Genomic DNA, 24,403 nt, shown 5'->3' with positions numbered 1-24,403 from the left:
ATTAGCATGGCCTAGCAAGCATTTTTATAATTCAACTAGGTATCCTAATATGACTTAATTCAAAGATACTCACTGATGTTAGTATATAAATATGTGACCTGTCCAATAATCACCATGTGTTTTAGAAAATACACATTGGTTACAACAGAGAAAGCCAAAATCCATATAGCCTTTGGTTAGTCCCATAAAAATTATTTTTAATAACAACCCTTTAATCTTCCACCCCTTAAAAACATATATAACTTCCTTTTAATGTTTGTTAAAGAAAAGAAAAATAAGTGACAATATCATGATCCTCAAAATGTCCAATTACAGAATAAAAATAACTAATTCTGTGCCTTTGGAAACCATTGTTTATTATGACCTTGTAATGTTCTAACCCACTATTTCCTTTCTGTCTTTCTCAGGATGCAAGGATTATATTGGGTTCAGGCTTTTCCAACATAACAAGCATCTGTAAATCCAGATATGAATGAATGGTATTTAATAAGATTGTTTTCATTTTAAAATGAGTATTTATGTGTCGTTGGAGAAAGAGCAGCAATGTATGGCTGTTTATGAATGCTATTGTGCCTGAGGTTAGGATCCCCCCACACAATCTGAGATGCAGCCAAGAAAAACAGCCTTGATAGACAATGCTTCACTTCACCTGCTATGATGCTGTGTGCATTTCATTTCTGTCAAGAGTATGTACAGTTAGGGTTCATTCGCCTCATTATTTTGTTACATCTACGTTACAGTTAACCAGTCTCTCTAGGAAATAATAAATAACCGCTTTAAAAAACAATTGCCGCCTTGCGTTCTGAGGATACACTCTCCATTTGAATTTTTTTTAAAAAAAAAAAACTCCACCATTATTATGAATTCTCTGGCTTTGGGAAATAGAATTTAGACTCCACCAACTCTCATTCGTCTGTCGGGATTGATTTTGCACTGCCTTCCATAAGGAGATTAGAAAGCAAAAGGCTGCAAAATGGACACTGCCTAATGCTTTGCTTCCCTAGTCCTTCGGAATGCCAAACCAGATGAACAAATGTTAAATCTCCTCCAGTATGTAGATTATACCTACACCTAGATACTTTTTCTATAACTTTTCCTATAAACCTTCCAGTTATCTACCTCCATTTTCTTCTGAAAAATCATTAAAAATCCTCCTCACTTCCAAAGCAGACTTTCCAAATCAGTTTTAAAAGCTCTGAATTCACCATTTTAATGCACAGGAAGTCCTTCCTCTGTAAGAGCTAAGCACAGAGTCCTGTTGTTGTAGAAGACAGACAGGAGAAGTCTGCAGAGGCCCTCCCCCATCCTCTCCACCCGGCCTCTGAGAACATTTTCTATTTCTAAAAGGTTCTAGGAGGAGCCCTGTGGTGATAGAAAGGGGTGGGCCGGCTTTTAGGGGCAGGCAGAAATGATTCTGGAAATCAACATAATTTCCCACTCCCCTCTGCTCCCACAAGAGCTACCAAGAACAGCATAGGAAGAAATTCATCTCTAAATAAAATATTAAAATAAATGGGAGACAGTTTGCCATCTTTCTCTGCCCTGTGTTCATTTCTGCCACTATTCCTTTCTTTTCCCAGAAAACTAGAGCTAGTTTTAGCTCATTTACATGTCATAGCCTCTGAGAAGCCTGAGCTAGCAAGTGAAGGTTGAAGTGGTAGTTCCTTTGTGCTAATGAACTAACAATTTAAATTTCAGTTATTTTGAGACAGACTCCAAAGTAGTTAGGGGGGTGTGTGTATGTGTGTGTGGGGGGGGGGGGGAGGGAGGGGGAGGTGTCTTCTAGTCTCCATCTTCCTTGTGATCCTTAATGTTTGGTTCTGAAGATTTTATATTTTGGTTTCCAAAACACAAATAAAAACCTAAAGGATCAACATAAATAAAAGTTTATTTTTAATAATAAAATTAATGTTTCTAGTAAGGAAAAGATAGTGTGTCATTCCTTTAGCAGTACAAACAATCTTTTATCCAAAAGAATACATTGGGTTTTATTGTGTCATTTGTCTGGATACAGACTCAGTGGAATATCTAAATGATACCCTGCTCTGAACTCCAAGTTGAAAGTAAGTTTTTATTATACTTGAGGGAAACAATGGGTTCAGCTGCTTATTGCAAGGAGCAATTGCCAAGGGAGAGTTAAACTCAATTACTGTAACCATACTGAATAAAAAATACTGCCAAGAACAAAAATACGCCTGGGTAAAGACAGCCACTGAATAAAAAAAAATCGACATAAAGCGTATCAAATATTTATTTATCTGGGCAACAAAGGACTATGATACATTGACAGGCATGGAAACTACTGCCAACACAACTCAATACAATACAACTAGAACTGTTTCCAAAATGGCCAGTGAAAATACAGAATACCAGGTGGTCCCAAATGTTTGAAGTTCTTTGAACAAAAAGAGAGAGAGGAAAAAAATCCCTAACCCTTGGTTTAAAGACAATACTCATTTATTGCTCAAATGATGCTTTTAAGGGAGGATGGTGGAATAAAATTAACTTTTCCCCCTCCCCATAATACATAGAAGGGTTATGAAACCACTCAAGTTTAAAAATCTTTCCCAGGTCCAATATCAATTTTTCTTTCCGTTCAATGAAAAGCTAAATGTAATTCTAATTGTATATAAAATTTTACTTTACTTGTTTTTTTATTTGTTCAGCTGTTTCATTGTCATCTTTAACATGCTAAATTCATGAATCCCAGAGGAAAAAGGAATCCCCCCAAACCTTGAATTTCTAAATAAGTACCATGAACCACATGAAGAACTAATAGGGAAGAGGCAAAACCCACTAAACAAGAGGTAAACGAGATCACCAGATAAATAAAAAAGGCTTAAAACAGACTCACCATATTTACACTTCCCATTAAATTACACATAAATAAATATATACAGAGACATGAACACTGATTCCCTTATATAACTGAATCGTGTTGCCAGAGAAAGTTCAAGTTGGTCGCTTTACCTTGAAGAGGAAAAACTTCTACAACTGAGACATGACATGGAACTTCGTGTATTTGTGTTCAAGTTTATTCACAATACTGATAAAAATGTTATTATCCTTTTGCCTTTTTTAAGTATGGCTACAATCTGAACTGAAGTATGTAAGAGAAGGTGGTGATTCAGTCCCATGAAGCTCATATAATTTTTTTAAATTTTTACGTTCTTTTTTTAGAAAAAAAGTTTTAAGTTTTTGTTGTTGTTGCCATTGTTGATGTGTGGGGTTTTTATTTATTTAAAAAAAAAGTTCACAAACTCCGACAGAACTTTTCTTTGCTGGCTTCACGGCCTGTTCTGTTCTTAGGCTCCACATGAGGGCAAAGGGTTGATGCTGATAGGGGAAGTTGAGGCAGGGCCTGAGTCAGCAGGGGCTGCCCCACTGACAGTGCAGAGCAGTCCCCAGACTCCCAGACGGGAGGACTGAAGGCGGCGGCGGCGGCGGCGGCGGCGGCGGCGGCAGCAGCAGCAGCAGCAGCAGCAGTAGCAGCAGTGGGGGGTTGCTGATCCCGGAGCTGTCACCTGCCGGGGGTGGTTGGTGCGGGTAAGACAGAGTGGGTGGGCGCTTGGGGGAGGGGCTGGTGAGGCATGGGAGGGGCTGGGCGGGAGGAGAGCCTCACTTTCTGTGTTTCTCCTCTTTGTCACTGCTTTTGGCGCTGTTGTCCGTGTGGCTGTTGGGGTTGTTGCTGAGGTACATTTTGTCCATGGCCTTGAGGGCCTCGGTGAGATAGTTCTGCAGGGCCGTGACCGCGGCGCACACCGCCGGGCTGCCGAAGCCGTGGGAGATGAGGTTGAAGTGGGTCAAGCAGCTCTGGATGCCGGGCTCCAGGATGGGGTTGGGCCGCGAGTTCCCCAGAGGAGATCGGTCCTGAGCCAGCAGGTCGGTGAACTCTTTGCATATCTGTCTGCAGCACAAGTGAAGCAGAGAGAGAGGGAGACATGAAACTCCTCTGGGGCAGCACCAGCAGCAAAGATAACCTTTCTCCCTACACTTACCTCTGCCGGGATCCAGCAGACACTGACCTGACCCAAGACCCCAGCCTTAGAGACAGACCTACAGTGCCCACATGCTGGAAGGAAGACCCAGCAGTGTCCACTAAAACATCGCTGCTCCTTCTTTAAATATTTCCACTAATGTGTTCAGTCTCTGTCTCTGTCTCTCTCCCCCTCCTCCCCCACCCGTCTCTCAGCTATACCAAACTTCTAACCCCCTCCTCTCTTGCTCACACCAAACATCCTAGTCACTGGAAAACATTTCACACATGAGAAGAGACAGTAAGAGGGACAAGGAGTCAAACATAAGTCTCTTCAATAGCCAACAGCATGCGGCCATCAGCTGTCCTGTTGAAAATATTATAGAGACCCTCTTCTCTGATCTTCTAGAGAGACCTCAGCAGCAGTTTGTGGGATGAAGTCTCCACTCATTCACCGTCTAATCAGTTGCATGTGAACAGAAAGGCAAAACTTTTCTTGGGATTATTTTGCCTTTAAAAAAAAAAGGCATGAAAAACCCATTACTTGGGGATATTGAGTGGTTTGGAGAAGAAGAAACAGTCATTTCAGTTTCCCATTCCATGTCTTCCCTCATACATCAAAATAAAATAAAACTCTCTAGGGAAATTGTGAATATGGGCATGCTTTGAACCTAAGGAAAGAGAAAAAGTTGAAATACAGGAAGATGAGGCCTGCACACTGGAAGCCCTGTCTCTGAATGTGGGAAACAAGAATTGGCTGGGCCTTGGGGATGGAGGTAGAGTGGGGGTAGGGAGAAGGGAGAATGGGGAGCACTAGAAGGCTGCCTTTCCCAAGGCTGATGATGTCCCCAGGCCAAACACTGTCCTGCCTGAGGCCTCAGCCTCTGCCCTCTGGTTCCATGCCCTCCTATGACATGGACTTTGATAATTAAAGGCTTCCAAACAAGCCTTTTAATGTCCAGAAAACATATCAAGACAGTCATTTTCTTTTCACATACCACCTGGAGAAGCCTATTCAACCCAAGCACCCATGGGAATTTAACTTGGGGCCATTTTGAAACCTACTTGATATCTTGCCTGTGGGCTAAAACTTGTGGGGTGTGTGTGTGTGTGTGTGTGTGTGTGTGTGTGTGTGTGTGTTTGACTTTCCAGGAGAAAGGAAGCAAGAAATGGGATTGGGATTAGGGTTGAAACTAGGACAACTTCTGGTTTGCACATTTTGTAGGCCGCTACTTAATCCTTGCCTTTGGATTAACAACTAAGGGTTTACATTAATAGAAGACAAAAACTGACTTGTGCAAGAGAAAGAAACTGATATAGACAAGCCTGTTTACACCTTTGATGACTTGATTCTGGTCTTCTGAAACAACATAGTCACAAATCCACACTCAACTTCTATCAAATCCCTACAATCCCCCCCCCCCCACATCAATTGTTCGTGATGGGAAGGTGAGGCAGAAAAGATGGAAATACACAGAACAATTCTACTTGTATCTCCCCTTTAAAATAGATTATGATTTATCAGATTGTGTTTATCAATATTTACAACAACAAAGCTGACTAACACAAAAGGAAAAGAGAAAAGTGAGAGCAAATTTGATTTTTGTTTCTCTTCACAGTTGAGACACAGAGACCCTGAAGAGGTAAGTGCCTTACTTTGTAGCCAGGAGCATGTTTTTTCTTGTCACTTGCTCATTGGGATCGGAATGTTGTCGGTTGAGAAATTCAGCTACCGCTTTGGCAGGAAATTCGGTTTCACACACGTACCCAAAGTCCCTGGCTAGGTGGACGGCTTCTCCTGGCAAGAGGTGAGAGGAGGGAGGCGAGTGCAAGAGAATGTAGAGTTGGGATCAAAACTTCCTCCCAACTCCCTTATTTTCTTAAACCAGATGTTGAAGGAAACACAAAATACTTGTTTTCTCATTTCAGGCATTTTATTTCCTTCTCTGTAGAATCTGGTGGATGTAGTTATCAGGAAAAATGGCCACTTACCCTAGAAGGCCAAGATGATTTGAAAATGTAAATCTCATCCACTACCCTCCAGTTTCATCCCCACCCTGATAACACTTCCCCAACTTCTCTTAAAATGTCTCTTGTATTCCAACCTCACACCTATCAATGCATTCATAAATGGTATGCATAATTACTCCTTGAGCTTTTCTGCAAGGTAACAACTAAGGGTTTACATTTTAACTTGATCGCATATAATTATCTGTTCATCCAAACCGATTAACCAAGAGGATTTGAGGGTCACTCCACTGAGTCTGTCTGTGTTGTTGATTTTCGAATCTTTGGTTTTAATTTCCTGAACCAGTTGGTTTTTACTGCAGGGCTTCCTGCCATTAGCTCCAGCTCCGGAAGAACGCATGCGCCAATTAGAGCATCAAAGCCCTCTCCGCAGAGCTTGTTTCCATAAAATGGAGCGGATCACAAACAATAACAGTTCTCCAGAAACTGCCTCCCTGCTACAGGGCTCAACCCCAAAACCCACACATACTCTCACACTACACCCGAACTCATAACTACTTTTTTTTTTTTTTTTTGCATATAGGTCTTTTGGAGTATGGATAGAGCATTTTCTATGTATTGGTATTATTTTTAATATCATGAACATAATGCTACTGTAGATAGTTTCTGGCACTGAACAAATGCTTATTATTTAACAGTTATATTATTGTCATCTTTGACACCATTTTCAAATGGTTCAGAGGGTTCCTCCTTAAATTTACAGTTTTAAACATTTTTAGTTATTTACAAAGCTAGAAGTTGAATTCAACTGTATTATACCTCCTCAAATAGAAGATGCAAATAAGATAAAATGCCTTCTGTAAATATAAATGGCAGTTTTGAAATCTGCCTGATAATTTAAGTGCCTTTTCCCCTATAGCCATAAGGCATTTCCAGCAGAACACAAAGGAAAATGCAAGAGAGCTATATATTTATTCCAACACATTCAACTTAAGCCAATTTAGTATCAGAAAAACTTAACAGGAATCTAGAGGAAGCAGGAATCTGAGAAGATTCTGGTGACAGTGCATCTAGAGCAGGGAGTGAGGACAGGGTTGGTTTTTGTTTTTGAGGGGTTTGGAAGCATGCATGTGTGTGTTGTGTGTGTGTGTGCATGCATGCATGTGTGCGTGCATGTTCAAAACTGCCAGGAGAAACTTTTTGCAATGCTCATCTTTCTTTTTTCTTTTTATATCCAAACAATTCAAAGTCTAAAATCACTCACTTTTCTTCCCCTCCAAGTAAAGAAGCACAATTAAAGGAGAGATAAGGGAGCATATGTTTGGAAAACAAAAACTAAAAGGGTATATAACCCTGAGTTTTCAGGATGGTCTTAAATCAGGATGCAGGTCAAAGATTCCCAAATTAATTCAGGAAGTAATGGTCACGCATTTCTCAAATGCAGATGTCAGAATACCTTAAGTGATTTACTGCTGAGCTCTATAAGGGAGACAGGAACTTGGAGAATATGCAGTTCTTAAATTTTCACATTGTTTAGGTCAGAATTGGGCTAGGGAGGTATAATTTTGTGGCAGAGGGGAAGAGGAAAGGAGGACAGGAATAAATGCAAATAGTTTTTTGACATGCAAGAATTTCATTCACTTCCTGCTACATTCTCTGTAAAAAAAATGAAACTGCCCAATTGACACAAAATACAACCAAACATCTGGCCACTAAGTATTACCCATTTTCTCAGAAGAAACTTACCCTCCACTAGTGATGTGAGCAGGGTGACATTGGCAGCTTTGCGTCTCCCTGCTGGCAGATTTAATCCTATTTTGTCCAGCTTTTCTCTTAAAGATCTTCCTCCATTTTTAGACTTCGCCCTGTTTCACAAATATAGGAAAGCTATTTAGAAAACATTGGGTTGCTCTGCATCATATTATAATAATTTTGACAACTTCCTAAAATTAAGAATCACAGCCCCGAGATATTTAAGGGAGGGAAATCTAGGAAGAAATGGTACAGAAACATCATCGGAGACAAATGCTTATTAAACTGTAAAGCATCTTCTGTGTTCAGTTATTATTGCAATTATTGTGGCAGGTTGGACGGTTTTGATTCCCCAGCTCTCTAAAGAACCACAAACAAAAACAGCTCTCACCTCCAGGGTTTAAGGTACTTTTTAGTTCAACTGGTCACTGTATATTTTCCCTGTTGTTACAATCACATAAATCCCAATGGGGTCTTTAAATTGTCTTTGTAAGATCTGCTATTAGGTTGTTCAGAGTAACCAAAGTTATCATCACTCTCACGTTTCTTGCTCTGGCTTTAGCCCCAACGGGGAATTCATTTCACCAACTGTTTACATGCCATGTCACCAGCCTAACTGGAAATGTCAAAAGCTGATATCAGCCTTTAAAAATTTCACTGATTTCGAGACAATGGAGGCAGTTCTAAATAGATGTCTAAATAGACTTCCATAATCAGAAAGTGGTTAAGATAAATTGTTTAAATAAAACAGCAAATTAATTAATTTCAGATTTTATTCCCTACTCAAGTGCTCTTTAATTGTGTGGATTAGATTATACTCCCCTAGGTAAACAGTCTCCAATATTGGGGGTGGGGGAAGGGGAGGAAAAGGCAGAGGGCGGATTCAGATCTGTGACAGTGAAAGATTACAAAGGGACAGCCAAATGACTGTGAAGGAGGAAGAAAAGATTAAAATAGCTGGTGTTAAAACCTCCCAAGAATGGTTTTATAGGCTTTGAATGGGATATACCTATCAGAGCAGAACCAAAAGTCTCATAGGTAGGTAAATGAGTATCAAAAGGATAAACTTTTGGTCTACTTTCTTATTTAAAAAAAAAAAAAAAAAAAAGGAAGAAAGTATTTATCTGGGAAAGCTCAACACAAGACCCTCCATTGGGTGGAACCCTAGAAGGAAGCCCACAGGAGGGAGAAACCTGCCCTGAGGGAAGATGCTTCACCTCCCTGCCGCTTATAAAATGTTATCTACGAAATGAATCATTCCGACCTCGCGGGGGTGAGGCCACGTATGTAACATGTATTCGTCGGTAGTGACTACACCTAATGCACTTAAACGTGCCTTGCATGCTGCCTGGCACACATAGGGGCCGCCATACATCGCAAACATGAATGCAAGTGCCTTGGGCACGGGGAGTCACCTTCGGTCCGAGGTGGTAATGACCAGCGGGGCATGGCGTGCTGACTCAAGAGAAAGCAATTGTCTTCTACTTAAAATTCTATTCTAGGAACGACGGGTTACCCGTCGGAGACCCTACACGGAGGTAAAGAAAAGTGAGGAGCCCGAAAGGAAGTTTTCCAGGGCCAGCAAAGTGTACACATGGAGGTAAAAGGCAGCTGCACGGCGCCCCGCGGCTGCCGCAGCCGGGACTGAGCTCACGGCGGAGCGAGCTGCGCGTGCGCGCCGGGCGGGGGAGGGAGGAGCCGGAGGGCCCTGCGAGCGCGCGGCCGCCACCACCCGGTCGCGCGCCAGACCCCACCCCCGCGAGGGGAGGGGCGGAGAAGGCGGGCGCGCGCCGCCTCGCCCCGCCTTCAGCTCCACCCACTCCGTTCCATGCCTTCTCCCCGCCTCTTTCTTTTCCCGCGAAGGGAGGGCCGCGGCGCGAGGTCCGTCTGCGTCGCGGCCCGGCGCAGGCGCAGTGTTGCCCGGGCCGCGGGCGGGGAGGTCGGGCCGCGCAGGCCTCACCTCCGCAGCACTCCGCCCAGCAGCGAAGCGTTGAGACACTCGGGCGGTGAGAGGCGCCGCTGTACTTCCGCCACCGTGACCTTGTACTTCGAGGTGGAGCTGAGGAGCGAGAGGCGACCCGGAACTGAACAGAAGACTTCGTTGGGGTTCACGACGCCACCGAAGAGGTTGTCCTTGTTAATGGGGATGGCGGAGACGGCGTTGCTGTTGGACTTGGACAGGGACACGGGGCCTGCGGAGACAGACCGGAGGCCGTGTGTGGGAGCCGAGGATCCCGCCCAAGTGCTGCCGGACACGACTCTCCTCCCGGCCAGGGCAGGCGCCCAGGCTTGCGCGGCAACCCCCCCCTTTTCTTCCAGCACTGAAAACTCCATGGCTCTTTTCCCACCTCCTGCCCTACTCCGTCCTGAGATCAAGACTTCGCCTCGGCGCGCCTCACCCCCCGGCCTGGAGGTGTCCCCACTCAGCCCACCAGCCAGGCCTGTGCTTCTGCCCAGACCCTTTCCTTTAGCCTCGGGGTGCTGTCTAGAGATGGTGGTGAAATTGTGAGCCGCTGAGCTCTCAGCACCCGAGGACAGTGGGCCCTAGACAAGGTGCTCCAGCATGGGCTTGGGGTGCAGGGGAGGGGATTACGTCTGCAAACCAAGAGCAAGCAAACTATGTGTCCTTTGGAGTTTTGTGGAATGAGGGGTTTAGTGTTGGGGGGGAAATTACTTCATAAACCTGTAATTAAAATCAGCCCAGAGTTTAGATGGCAAATCAGCCTGTAAATGAGCATTTTCAGTTAAGGCACCAATCTGGGAAGTGGTCTGTTGACACACAACACGTGCCCCATCCTTTTGAGAAATACTCGAGTTTTGAAGAGCCATTCCAAGCCCCGTTTTGTTCTAGAAGGAAGGATAAACAGGCCTACCACAGAATACTTTTGTTGAGCAAATAGTTAATAGCCCTCTGCTTAAGCGTCCTCATTGGGAAGGCAGGGAGGATATATTACTAGTTAAATTCATTAGCTCTTCATTGTTGGACCCATGATAGTTAGAAAAAAAATTTCAAGTCCAGTAGAAAGTGTACTAACGTTACATTTCTTGACACCAATATAATTCGGATGCATTCATAACCATTTAAGTACAGTATGCATTTGTATTTTTAAAATTCCACATGGAGACATATATAATAATATGTATACATTCTCATTGCCTTACTCCTCCCTCTTTAATGGGATATTCTAGATGTATGGAGAGGTGGGGGGCTCTAGTTTTGGATAGATCGCTTGTGACATTAATAGCTCTGGGGAGGCTAATAGAGACAATAGGAGTTAAACGAACTCTTGAGAGATTACTAATAAAAGAGCCAATTATCATGTCGACTTGGAAAGAGCATCTCTTAAGATTTATCCCTTGCACATCTAATTTGATGTGACAAAGACTTCACAGATGCAAAAATGGAACTCTAAACTAGCTAACAAGCTGATTGGGGTTAGAAATGAAATGAGAACAGTTATATAGCATCGGCCACTGGTGGTGCCTAGAATCCTGAAATGTAACATTGCCACCATAACAACAACAAAAAAGCTGCTGTGAAAGCATTTAATCCAGTAAACTTTATTTCTACTCACTAAATACAATACAAATTACAAATCCATCCAAATCACTGGACACTTTTAAACAACTTTTTTTGCTATGAACAATTATGCTAACAATCCTGACATCTTCAAGATACTAATTTTAACCAAAAGCCAAATTTTTGTTAACCTAATTCACAAAGTTTAAAAACCCTTAAAGAGCTAATGAGAAATTGAATTGAAAAACATGGAAGGTTTTTTTCCCCCTCTGCTAAGGAATGCTATGTTTTTTTTATCATCTGCCCTTATATCAATAGTAAATTATTTGCACTGTTTTAGCATATCACTTCTTAACACTCCTGGCCACTCCCACAATTAAATAAACTATTAAAACGTTTCAAAATTGAAATGCCACTTCCAAATCAGTTAAACTATTACACATTTTATGTGTTTGTCCAGATATCATTAAACTAAATTAAATCATGAATCAGAACAAAGCTAGCCTGTTGCCATTGCTAACCTACTGAAAGCCGATCATTCAAGCATTGCTGTTCTATGTCTGTTTGCTAATTCTGAGCCTTTAGGAAAAGCGTATTTGAAAAAAATAAATACAGCTCTGCAAGTTCTTTTAAATAGCACTATGCCTGTAAGGACATGCTTGGAATGCAAAAGGAAATGGCTTACCTTTCTTAATTACAGTTTGATCTGGGATGTTAATACCCGGGTCTTCTACATGCTGCAACAAAAGGATACACATGGATGTAAGTGTATAATCAAAACAAAAGGAAATGAATATTCCGTGCAAGATGGGGGAGGGGGAGGTGTAGAATCAAAATTCCCCCCTTATAGTGACATTTATATATAAACATCTCGTCTTGGCTTATTGGAATCTGGGGCTTTGCAACTCAAGAGGTTTCACTGCACACCCACGGCCAATTTCTCCTCCTCCCGCAAATAATTTGAGTTTGAAAGAAGTGGGGGTTGGGAATAAAACTTTCTTTGGAATTTAAAATCAAGTTTTGGAGCACCTAATCTTTTTCACAATCAGTTCAACCTTTTAAAATGCACCTAGCATTACTTTGGCGCCTCAGTGGCTTCGGACTTTTAGTGATTCAAGGGCTCAGCAGCAAAAGCCAGAGAAACACAATAGAAATGACAGGCAGGACGGGTGTGCTGGAAACGCTTTAGGTAGTGTGATAAACAGCAAATGTATACACACATCTTCACTTATGGAAAAATAATAATTTGTGTTGTCTTTTTTTGAAAAAAGGACTACTGCCTAAATTGGATATCAGGAATATAAATGATTTAAAAAAACAAACACAAAAACGTTTGAGGTTGTTTCTGTTGTCCAACAGCAGATTTGTTGGGGTGGGGTTTTCATTTTTTTTGCAGATGGATGGGTATATGTGTGTGCCAGAGTCAAAACGTGATTAGAAAGTAAAATGAAATCATGTTTTCTAATGCAGAAACTGACAGGCAATATAATGTCTGGCTGTGTTTACAAATTAGCACCAGGGCTGCTGAGATAGAAGATTTCGCAATCGTTACCAAACACAGGCATTACCATTTAAAAAACTATTACTTCCTTCTCTAGTCTTTGTCCAACAATAATACTGATTCAAACATTTTCCATTCTGTCTTGGATTTATGCTCCTGTTAATTGTGCCTGATCGCAATGATTCCGGGTGGATGGTACTAAGTTGCTTTATTACAGGTTTTATTATACTCAATGCTCTCATTTGTAACTTGCCTAAAGTGCTTCTGGATTTAAGTATAATTAAATTGAGAAATGTTCAGAAATGAGTACTGCTGCAGTTCTTGTGTTTTAACTATATGGGGAAATATGATCCCTTTATGCATGCACCCTAAACTCATAAAGTAAATGTAGTGTGGCATAATACTTTTATTTGTGTTATTTCTAGACCTTGTCCATACAGGGAAGACTGTTAAGTTTAAAACCCCACTGAGATATTAATGATTAAATAATTTTCACCATCGATTTGATTTTCTTAAATATTTAGCAGTCATTCTTATTAAAGGTTAACTGTTGCAGCAATGGGAAAATTGAAAACAACCCTTTTCCTGACCCAAATTCCTTTGAAAGATTTTTTTTTTTCTTCTTAAAAGGTGGGGAAGGGAGGGAGAGAGCAGCAACTGGGTTTCCTTGTTTTCATTTGATCTTTAGGTTAATTTCTCCTACAGACCAATTTCACCACAAAGAGGGACTATACAGGTGTTAAGAATTCACACCAACCACTTTTGAATTTTTGCAAAGTAGAGCAATTCTAATCCACAGTAGTCTCAAAAGCTTGCAACATTATTTTGCAATTCAAATATTTCCAAAGACCAGGCTAGGAAAAGGATTCAGAGACTCTTTGGGAAGAAGTAAAATGATCACAACTTCCAGGCTTGTTTTTTAATTGTGCTTTTCTCAACTATTGCTCCTCTCATTTTCCTTCCCAAGAACTGCACTGTTTAGTATCAGCCTCTAAATACATGTTCAAACACACACACACACATACAAACACAATGCTTACTAAACCCCACATTGGATCAAGTTCCTACTTTTCTGCTTTCCATGCAAGGCTGCTAAACATAACCAACAAATTTCAGTGATTAACTGAGCTAAATGAGAGATGTAATAAATTTTCTATTTTCCTATGTAACTTAAAGTTTTAAATTCACCATGCAAGCAGGTAAGTTCATCTGACCATTTCTTTGCAATCTAATGCAGTAATCATTAAACTGTCAACGGACATATTGCTGCAATATTTGATGCAGTAATTTGAAATAGCATTTCAGCAAAAATCACATCCAGATACATTTCCTCTCCAAAGAAAAGCAGCATTAATAGAGCCTTTACAGCTTTAATAAAATTATTGGCTTGTTCTAATTCCATTTCAGGAAGGTTGTGAGGAAACCATAAATATGTAGAATTGAAGCAGAGATGCTGGTTTAAATTTAATTTCAGAAAGTATTTTCAAATTATCAATAGCTGGTTTACATTGTAAAGAGTAAATGTGCTAATATCATGCTTATTAAGAGATCATTTTAAACTACATTTATTGATAACTGAATTAAAACTCAAGTAATGTTGCTCAATAGTTTCAGAACATTTAATTTAATATGGGGTGTAGCAGGTTCTGATAGGCGTTTGGAACCTAGCTAATGATTTATGAGGTCAGCACTTAGCACCCCTAGGAAGAGAAGACGTCTGCATTTTAATGTCCCTCTGCTCAGATTTGCTACTTAACTATTCCTTAATCAGGGTAGGGGATACACATAACTTTCAGATATCACTAATGCTTGTAAAATCCAGTAAAGATAATTTTTCAGTATGTCTTTTACACTTTCTTTTGAGTTGCCAGGGCATTTAATGAGCTCTTTCGGTTGAATTTAACATCTTTTTCAGGACAGGGAGAAATCCCAACGCCAGACTCAGCGGTGGAATTAGATCCTCTCCCAATCGAAACAGTTTACTGTCTTGGAGAGGGGAAGATATTGTGACATTCATCTGATTTATTTGCGTCGGTGAAAATGGTAATGCTGGCATTGTTTGAAGGATTTCCAGGAACCATTGTTCTAGGGGCAGAACTCTCAACTTATTTTTAATTTTTAAATTCGGTTGCCTATGTGGGTCTTTAAAGCGCCCGCCCAAAAAATAAAATGAAATTTTGAAAAAGTAAACACCACTGAGGAAAACCCGGGCCCACCGGCTGTGCGTCCCGGCATCTTCTCTGGGAGTGGGTAGGGGCTGCACTCCCTCTCGCGCCGTCCGCGCGGCCTCTTACCGGGACTTCCTCGATGGCGTGAGGTAAGGAGTGGATCGGGAGGTCTCCGAGTCCGGAGCCAAGCCCGTGCGGGCCGTGCAGGAGGTCCTCGTGCCGTCGGTAGTCCCTGCGAGGATCCAGGCCAGACAGCTGGTGGGGCAGCCCCCGGTGCGTGTGCAGGAGCCCAGACTCCTGGCTCTGCCTCTGGCCGGGCCAGCCCGGGTGCTGCGGCTGCGGCTGGGCGTGCAGGGGGTTCAGGCTGTAGGGGTCGTTGACGTGGGAGTAAGGATCTTGCGACTGGGAGTAGATAGGCTGGTAGGGCGGGGGGAAATAGGGGGGCTGGAAGTCGGCATTGGGGGTATGGGACAGCGGCGGGGCGCTCGTGTAGGGAGATTGACCTACAGTGCCCAGCTGGGGCAACCGTGCCGTCCCGTTGCTGGTGCCGTCGTGACGGTCCTAGAAGAGAGCGAGAGGAAAGCGAAGAACAAGAAGTCAGGCGTCGAGTTACAGCTGTCCACACTAAATCCACTCCGCGGGACTGCGTGGGAAAACGCCCCTTCCCGTCGGCAGGCCGCAGAAATGAGCTCCAAGTTGTTCCTTTTGGAAAATACCCCAGAAGTGAAACGGGCCCTTCCAAAAACGCAGGAAATTAGACTGTGCAAATGTGGGGCGTAAGAGACTCTCAGCTATTTCTTTCAACGGTAGGGACGGGTAGAAAAGGGCTTCCCAGAATGGAGCACGATAAGCTGCGGCGGGAAACCTCCCTTAAGCAAAATTAAAATTCCTACTAAATATTAAACAGTAGAAGCGCCCCCCCCCCCCCCCCCGCCACACACACACCATTTGAACTGCATTGTTTACCTTATTCCATTTATTTGGAGAGAAAAATTATACACGTTCAAAGACTACTAGCATTTCATGACTATTTAAATAGGAACATTTCGTAGTGGGGCTATAACGAAGCACACGTTTAAATTACCAGCTTAAAGACGGTTTTAACTGCAGGTTGGGGTGGGGGGGAGACTCTGCCTTTCCCGTTTCCTCAGTTAGGAGCCCCTTTCTCCACAGCGTCGATTTACCATATGGATGGGGAGAAGGGGACGTCTAGTCAAGGTTTAAAATAGACTCAGCCCTCTTGGGTTTAATGAGAGAGGTGCACCCCGGGGCGGAGGCCCCCACCCCTTCCACCCCAGCTCCAAAAGGCAGAAGAAACGCCTGACTTTCTGTTCCTCTATTGAAATTCGCTTGCAAAACAAGTGAATAGAGTTGATTCCAGGGAATGCGAACCCTCGGAGGTTCGGGCCCCGGGCCCCTAGGGTAGGGGCACATCGGGCTACGTTTTTTTGTGTGCAAACGGATTTAGCATCAAATGTTGAGCACATCTCAGGAACAAGTGAAGACGCAAGGAAATAAAGATGAACAAGGCGAGAAACACGCCTTGGGGAGTAGCGGCGAGGTAGGTCTGCGCGCCGGGAGATGTCGAGCAGGGACGGGGTATTTGAGGATGGAAAAGAGCAAAAGAGGGAAATGCAAATGAAAGGGGTGCCCTGATGGAAACCTGGTGGTGAAACCCGAGGTCTCGCGCAGCTCCGCCGCACCAGGTTTCCAGACTAGAATTCCTAAGGAAACAGGGATGGGGGTGGGGATGGGACTCACCATAGCTGAAAAACTGTGAACTAACATCTGCGAAGAGTCTGGGGTAACCAGTCAGGGTGGAAAAAAACAAGCAAGCCTGGAGAGCCCGGCTGCCCAGCAGCCCGAGTACGCCCCACACAAAAGGCGCCGGGAGTCCGGCGCCACCCTCGACTCCAGTCACCGCGCCGACGCTCCCGCTAGCGCTGGAGCCCCGCTCTGGTCCATCCGAACTTGAACCACCGATTCGAGCGGCGCCTTCAGCAGGTCGAACCCACGGTCTCTATCTTTCCGTGATCGGTTGTGATTCAAAGTTCCTTAGAAAATGAAAAGCCCCCCAAAAGAAAAAGTGTGTGTCTGTGTGTGTATGTGTGCGCGCGTGTTCCTTAATCCGTGTCTCCCCTCTTTTCTTAGTGGCGGCTTCGCTTGAGCTTCTAATAACCGCGCTGGGCAGCGTTCCTGGAGCCTCCTAATAGCAGATATTCATGACTATTAATATTACACGAATACTTAATAAGGGAAGAATGCCTGGAAATCGAGCGTGAAGCGGAGAGGCAACTCGCGCTGGAGCCGGCTCTCAATGCAGTCCATTGACGGGAGCCTCAGTGTAGCAAATCGGAGGTGGGGAGCGGGAGCACGAGAGACAAAAAGCGGGCGAGAGAGGGAGCGGGCGAGCGCGCGGGGGGCAGCGGCGCAGCGTCTGGCGAATCACAGGGAAGGGGCAACATTTTAAAAGGTTGCAGGGCATGCAAAAGTGAAAGAGAAAGAGGGAGAGAGGGAGACAGAGGGAGAGTGCAGAGAGGGAGAATGTGTCTGCGTGCGTGTGTGAGAAAGAAAGTGTGGGCGAGGGAGAGGAGCCCGGAGTGGGAAGAGGGGAGGGAGGAAAGGAGGGAGAGCCCGGCTGGAAGGAGGGAGGGGGGAGGAGGGGGAGGGGGCTGAGTCGGAGCGCGCGGAGGGGGAGGCCGCGGGGAAGGGGGAGGGGGTAAAGGAAGCGAGTGAGGACAATCGGACCTAAAAGGCTTGAGCAGACCTCGGGATATCGTGGGGGCCGCGTGTCGCTGGCTGGAGCTACCGGGGACCGTGTTCGGGTGTTCAACCGGTTCTCGGCACCGGAGGTGCTTCCCTGCCCTCTCCGGCCGCGAGCTCCTCTGCTCCGCAGCCGGGCCTGGGACTCGGGATTCGGCTCCCTGCTGCCTCGCCGCTCCTCCATGTCCCGGGGCCCCACCCGTGACTGACCCTCGCCTCGGCTGCCGCTTGTGCTTCTCTCGAACACCCGGGGCTGTGCGTTCTGCCGCCCCGCCCTCGGCTCTCCAGGGCAGGGGCTCGGGGAGGGGAGCCGGGACGCGGCCCCGGGTGCGCGGAGACGCGAGGCTGCCCAGCCTGGACGCAGCTGGCGCAGACTCCCGGCTTAAACCCGTCCGACTGGCTGGGCCACTCCCGCCCGAGGCCCCCCCCTTCTCCTCCTCCCCCCCCCCCCCCCCCGGGATGACACGGCTCGTTCTCTCCCTGAGCGGCTAGGCTGCCGCCGCTGCCAGCCTGCCCGCCGGGTTGTCAGAACAAGCGGCACCTCGCCTCCTGCGTGTCCCTGCAGAGCCCCGACATAATTAGACAGCCCCGAGCCGGCTCGGAAACCCGAAATCCCTGCTCCGGCACTCGCCCACCGCAAAGTTGTTGAAACAGCCTTCACTCTATTTTCTTCCACGTCTCGTTTCTCATCATTTTATTTTTCTTTTTTGCCTCACTCACACACATTCACACGCGCCCCCCAGGGTCTCTCTCTGGGGGTGCAAGTTCCTCGCCTCCCACCTAGGTCCCATAGGTGCCCAGCGCCGCGCGGAGCCGACCCAGAGTTCAGCGCCGGGAGCTGGGTTTTGGCCTCGGAGAAAGTGAATGCCCGAGCCTCCGGCCACAGCCCGGGCAGGGACAATTCACCCTAAGAGACTTAAGGACTGAGTTTCACCCCATTAGCTCGCAAAGGGCACCCCCGTTCTGAAAAACAAAGCAGCTGGTCTGATGTGGGGTGTCTGCACTCCGCGCCGCGCACAGCAGGAGCCCCAGAGAAGCGCCCGTCTCCGAGGGATGTCACCCCGTGCCCCATGGGGGTGGGGAGAGCGAAAAGGGCCCGGGAAAGGAGAGAGATTTAAAATAGTCTACAAATAGGAGGGGAAGGGAGACGGGTGACACAACGTTCACATAAACCCAGGTTCCGATTTCGGGGAAGGCAAGCCCCTGCCGCTGCGCCCTCGCAGACCTCCATGCCTGACACTCCCAGCTCCAAATACCAAAAAGAAAGAAAGGAAAGGGGAAAAAAGAGCAAAAGCCGGGACTGCCACCTATTTATTTTAGGCAATCTCCGGCCGCGGCCCCCCTCCCCCTCTCGTGACTCATCGACTGCTTTCGGCTGGGGTTGTAAGGGCGGCAGGAGCGGCGGCCGCCTGGCCGGGTCTCAGCGCCTCCCGCGGGTGGACCGGTAGTGCGGGGGGCTTCCCTGGCTGCTCCACAAGAAACCGAGCTCCCCGGACCCTGGGTTTTTTAACGGGCTCCATCGGCCCCGCTGGCTCCTCGCACCGGAGGTCGCGTGTAGCCCCGCCAGGATTCCCACGGTTACGCAGCCGACTGCCGGGCGGCTGCAAGGGCAGATGCGTGGGGACCCGGGAGCCGGGAAACTCCGTGCCGCGCCGTCCCCCACCCCCACCCCATTGAGGCGCCAACCAAGTGGTTCAGAGAGAGAAGCGGCGCGGAACTTCTTGAATAGAGAGTGTACCTGGAGCGGGCCCCGCAGCAGTTTGGGAGAGGAGTGATCTCAAACTGAACCCGCTAAAAGGGAGATGCAACCCAGCTTAAAGCGAAGTGTACGGCCCCCTCTCCACAGAGAAATGAGCCTTTTTTAAAAGGTTGGGGGAGGAATAAATAAGCAAATAAATAAACAAACAAACATTAAGGATCAGAGAGGAAGTTAAAGAAGGTAAAGGGTTTTCTTTTTCCTTTCTCTTCCTGGTGACTTGGGCTCCCAGAACCTCACTAGAGACACGCGGAGTGCACGGGCGCGTGCCCTATTGCCATCAATTGCTTCAAAAACCCATACTTGTCTCTCTTCTCCCTAGTCTTAGGCACAGACAATGTTGCTCAGATAAAGGGGGAAAGTGGGACACAGGCTTCGAAGGGGCGAAATGAAAAGGGGAGCGTCCGCTGGCTCCCTCTCCAACCTCTCCCCAGCATTCTTCAGGCGAACTGGAGATGCGGGCGCTTCGCGGGGCAAAGTTTGTCCCACCAGCATTTCTCAGCTGGCTGCGAAAAGGAGGTGCGGGAGAGTAGAGCTTGGATCCTGAGGCCGCAAGGATAACTGAGCCGGCGCCGCGCTTACCTCGCAGTCCTCGTACTTGATATTATCCGTCAGTTTCCAAAGCATTTTCATGGATCGGCGTGAACTGATTTGCCCCCTCTCTGCCTCGCACCCAAGTGCAGCTACTCTCGGGGTAAGCGCAAAGTGCCGGCTGTGACGGTGAGCGGAGGAGGAGGAGGAGGAGGGAGAAGAGGAGGAGGAGGAGGAGGGCAGAAAGGGGGAGGAGGAGGTCGAGGAGGAGGAGGGTGAGGAGGAGGAGGCGAGAAGGGAAAGAGCTCCCGTGTGCGCTCGGAGATCTCCCTCTAATGGTAGAAACTTTTCCCTTTTCCAGCTCTTTACCAACAGCCTAATCGCCTCATTAGCATATCAACAATAATCCAATTGCTCGCCTGCAGGACTATCTGCCTCCGAACCAGGTATAAAGGCCTCTTGGAGCCGCCAACTTGCTCCTGGAGCGCAAGCCCGCCATTGAGCCCTTGAAATCTCCCGAGCCCCGCCTCGCGCCCCTGCCCATTCCCCCACCCCCCATTCCTCCCCAGTCCTCTACTCCGTCCCCTCCCAAAGGGAGAAGCCCAGTGCAGAGGCCAGGTTCTGCAGAGGCCGAGCGGCCGCGCCCGAGGCCAGGCTCTCAGCACCTCTCCCCCACCTCTGCTGCTGATTACGGCGCTGTCCTTTCGGCCCCCTCCAATTTTATTAGAAATTATCATTTTCGCAATTAAATATAACCACCAAACCAAGATCAGCGAAGTCACTCCAGGATTTTTGCCCAAGAAAAGATCGCCTCCGCCGGGGCAGCCACTACCTTGGGCTACAGAGGTTTGGGAGTTTTATTGGCTTTGTGCTTTACCCCCAGGTTGGAGATTTTGCCGAACGGCCTCAGTCGCTCGGCTGGGGTTTGCGATTCTTTAATTGCCGCGTGTAAAATAAAAATTGTACCCTGAAGAGGTTACTTGACAGCTCCAGGAGTTAAATGATTTTCTTCTCGTTTGTATGAAGCTAGGGCCGAGTGATAACTCAACGTGATGTTTAGACTAAGGGTTTCCTAGGCGTGATGTGGACAAGGATACAGAATTCCTATAGAGGCTCACAGTCGCTTCTGGAGTTGAGCCGAAATACTGACATGTGTGCACTTGCATGCATCAAAATAAGTCGCTGGGAACCAACTCTTCGCTGTGCTAATCTGCTCCAGTTTTCCCAAGATTCCCCTTTTTAATTAAAGCAGGGAGAGTTCCTTCATGATTTGGTGGTGTTACCCACGCGGGCACGCTCGTGGCGCAGTGCCCGGCTGCCCCGGAACCCGGGGACAGGGCAGACAGTCCCTCGGCCAGGTTGGCCAGTCTAGGCTCTCCCGCTCTACACAGGGGCCTGCTCACCCCAGGGCTTTATTTTTCCTTCAGTTTTAGCAAAAATTTTAAAGAAGAAAGAAAAAACAGACTGATACTCAAAATACAGAGTAGTTAATTTCTCTGGCTGAGCTTGCTCATTTGCCCTCCACAAAAAAAGTTTCTGTCTTTCTCCCACTTGAATACCGAAAACTCCCCCAACAACAGTAGGTCTCGCCTCAGAGCTGCTCTACTAACGACCTCAGATTCCCTCTGGCCCTGTTTCTTGAAAACCCCCAAGCCTCCCAGATTTCAACAGTGTCCTCAAAGTAGGGTAGAGGCTGTTGAAAATCGGAGCTTTCTCTAACAGGTGGAATGAAGGTAGAGGAGAGAGGACCCCCTCCCACAAGCCTTGTGGAAGGGCAATCAATTCTCCCTCCAAAGGACCGCAGCAAATTTCCCAAGACAGGCAGAGTAGGCCAGAGGCCCCCAAAAAAGTTAGAAAGAAGACTAGAGCTAGAGGGGAGATTTAGACTCGGAGGGACTCCCTCTCCATATCTGAGCACTCCCCTGCCCTTCCTCCCCTGCTCCCTCCTCAGAATACTAGCATAGTCTTTGGGCTGAGCTCTGCTAGGGGCTCCCGGAGGTACCTTACTCAGGAAAGGGTCAGCTCTAGTGCTGGCACACTCGCCCTCTGGGGCTGCCCCGGGGTTCACTTTAAGTAGTCAGATGGGCCGCTGGGAGGACTGACACCGTCCCAGCCGAGGTAGCAGACTCAGAGCATGATCTATAGGCCAAACCCCAGGCCTGGGAGCATGGATTTCCCAGCCCTAAACTGCGCTACAGCTTGTTTAAAGGAACTCTTGTTTCGCTTTCTTTCTTTCAGTTTGCGGACTGGGGAAGGCATAGGCTGTTCATCTTTTCAACCAGCCCCTCTTGCTGCTCCGCACCCCGCCGACCTCCGGCTCCGCACCAGCCAGAGCTGCTAAACTGTTGTTGTATTCCCGCCGAGGGAGCCTTTGAGGTGCAGATTGGGGCCTGCCGACTCAGCGCCTCCGCCAGTGTTCTGGGCACCAAAGAAAGGCCGGGGCAAGCACCCCGGTCACCCCTGGAGCCAGCGGAGTGGCGTGAGAGTGCTCATCATTACCACCACAAGTTGCTTGTTTGCATGTCAATAGTCCTGCCTAGCCAGAACCCCAGGACAGCAGCGCCAGGCCTAGGGTTAGGGGGTCCAGGCCAGATTTGGGGCCGTGGAGAAACTAAGAGCAAGTATCTGTGTGAGAGACAGAGATACGGAGAGAAACAAAGAGACAGCGAGAGGCCAGAATGACTCTATTTTCTACCGTTGTCACTACCCAGTCGGACCCAGGAGCCCAACAGGACAACCCCAGAGCATCTCACTTCTCAGGACCCCAAATTCTCAGCGCCCCACTTAAGATCCAGGCTTCCCACTGCTTGCCAAACTGTGAGCCCGCAGGAGCCAGGCCCAGGGTTCACTCCTTTCCCCTCCAAGCTGTAAGCTTACTGCTTCTGAGCCTTAGCTGGGCCTACCAGAGGCCTAGACCCAGGCCCAGCCTTCACTCCCAGCGCCTTCTCACCACCGAGGAATTCAGAATTCTGCAACAAAGTTCTTCCGGCTTGAGGAGGAAACCTAAACACCTCTGCCAAAGCACTTCCCTAATCTTCACCCTCCAGAGAAGAGAATGAAGAAGAGTCCTGAGGCCCACAGGGACAGGGGAAAGGAAGGTGTGCTATCCCAGGATTTGTATTTGGTGTGATATTTGCATCCTTAAACCACAAACTTAGTCTAACTTTGGGGATGACATTTTATTCAGTGAGATTTACCTGCTGGGGAGAGGTATAAGAGCTCACGGTTGATTTTTAAAAAGTGTAAGGAAAGAAATTAGTATTGCGAGATGACTTCCTTTCCCCAAACTCCAATGAATGTAGTGAAGACAGGACTTCTCTGAACTTTTATTGGCCCAAATTTAAAACAAGTGAAAGAACTCGACCCACAAGGAGTAGGCCTCGACTTTCCTTTGGGACGATCAGGGCGTTTGGTTCCAATCGACCTGCAAACTTTTAGGCACATGGAGCCTCGCCCTAACCAGGCCTTGCTTTGCAGGGGCAGAAAAAAAAGGGCCCTGGGGTTCCCATTATGAAATCGGAGACAGGAGAGAGGCTGCTACCCTCACCAATCTGGCCAGAGCCGCCCTGGTTCCCATAGGGAACACGTCTGGAAGTCAGGACTACTCTGGACGAATGCTCCGGATGCCGGGTCAGGTCGTGGCTCAGGGCGGGCAGAACCCGGAGCCTAGCTGGCCTTGCGGTGCCTGAGGCGTTGATTTCGGAAAATTTTAGATCTTCTGCCTCATCGCCCACCATTCACACACACCCGCATCCAGTCACCCATCAGGAGCCCAAGAAGCGAAAACTAGCTTCAGGAAGCGGACTGAGTGAGAAGCTAAACTTAGCGCAAACTCTTTTAAGTATTTCCCCAAAGAACATGCTCGCCCTACGACCCTTCTTCCATCTGGGCCCCTTTCCATTCGCTACATCCCCTAGGTCCCCAAAACGTGGAGACACACGGAGAGACAGGTGCACCAGAACCCCACTTCACGCGCAGCCCTGGGGTCTGGGACAAGATCGAAGGCGTAGCGAGCAGGGAAGCCTCCTCATGGCGCACCACAACCCCCGCCCAGCACCCTCCCTCCTCCTGAATTAGTCATCCAGCCCTGTTTCTACTGGGGGGTGGGGGGGAAGGGTGGCTGCATCGCAAACTACAAGTGACCCCTCCCCCGGGGGCCACCGTTGGAGCGTGCGCCGGACTTTCCCCAGCGCCCAGCCCGCGGGCAGCGCTTGTTGCCCCCAGCGCCTCGGCAGCCGCCTGCGCGCGTCCTCCTGTCCTCTTTCTCTCCTAGGAACTCTTCGGGGCGCAGCCGGGCGCGCCTCACCTACGACTCTCCTGCCCTGGGCCAAGGCTCTTCCTCTCCGCCTCCCCCTCCCGGCATCCTCCCCCCTCCCACCCCCGCCCACCTCGGCCCCAGCCCAGGCAAACCCCCGTACCTGCCAGTCCCCCATTTTGGCAAGTATGGACATCGCGTCTCGGCGCTCCT

General features: G+C 47.4%; 1 protein-coding gene across 3 annotated transcripts; it reads right to left on the bottom strand.

Moving 5' to 3' along the window:
- Positions 1 to 2,239: 2,239 nt before the first annotated feature.
- On the bottom strand, positions 2,240 to 20,037 carry TFAP2A (transcription factor AP-2 alpha; the record flags this gene model as incomplete). 3 transcript variants are annotated; one of them, XM_080657427.1, is made up of 8 exons in its annotated part: positions 2,240 to 3,524; positions 3,623 to 3,907; positions 5,633 to 5,774; positions 7,691 to 7,809; positions 9,657 to 9,888; positions 11,902 to 11,953; positions 15,012 to 15,446; positions 19,987 to 20,031. In XM_080657427.1, 8 exons carry the CDS (start codon positions 20,029 to 20,031, stop codon positions 3,521 to 3,523), a joined length of 1,314 nt encoding a protein of 437 aa, XP_080513553.1. In that variant the 3' UTR covers positions 2,240 to 3,520. The 3 variants fall into 3 exon arrangements, with proteins under 3 accessions (XP_080513553.1, XP_080513552.1, XP_080513554.1); XM_080657426.1 differs by having other exon boundaries at positions 2,240 to 3,907; positions 19,987 to 20,037; XM_080657428.1 differs by lacking the exon at positions 19,987 to 20,031 and adding an exon at positions 16,647 to 16,673 and having other exon boundaries at positions 2,240 to 3,907.
- Between the last annotated feature and the right edge of the window lie 4,366 nt (positions 20,038 to 24,403).

The sequence above is a fragment of the Plecotus auritus genome, assembly GCF_963455305.1.
Source record: "Plecotus auritus genome assembly, chromosome: 2".
Lineage (NCBI taxonomy): Eukaryota > Metazoa > Chordata > Mammalia > Chiroptera > Vespertilionidae > Plecotus > Plecotus auritus.
Note: the sequence above shows the minus strand (reverse complement) of the source record. Positions and strands in the feature narration are given on the sequence as shown.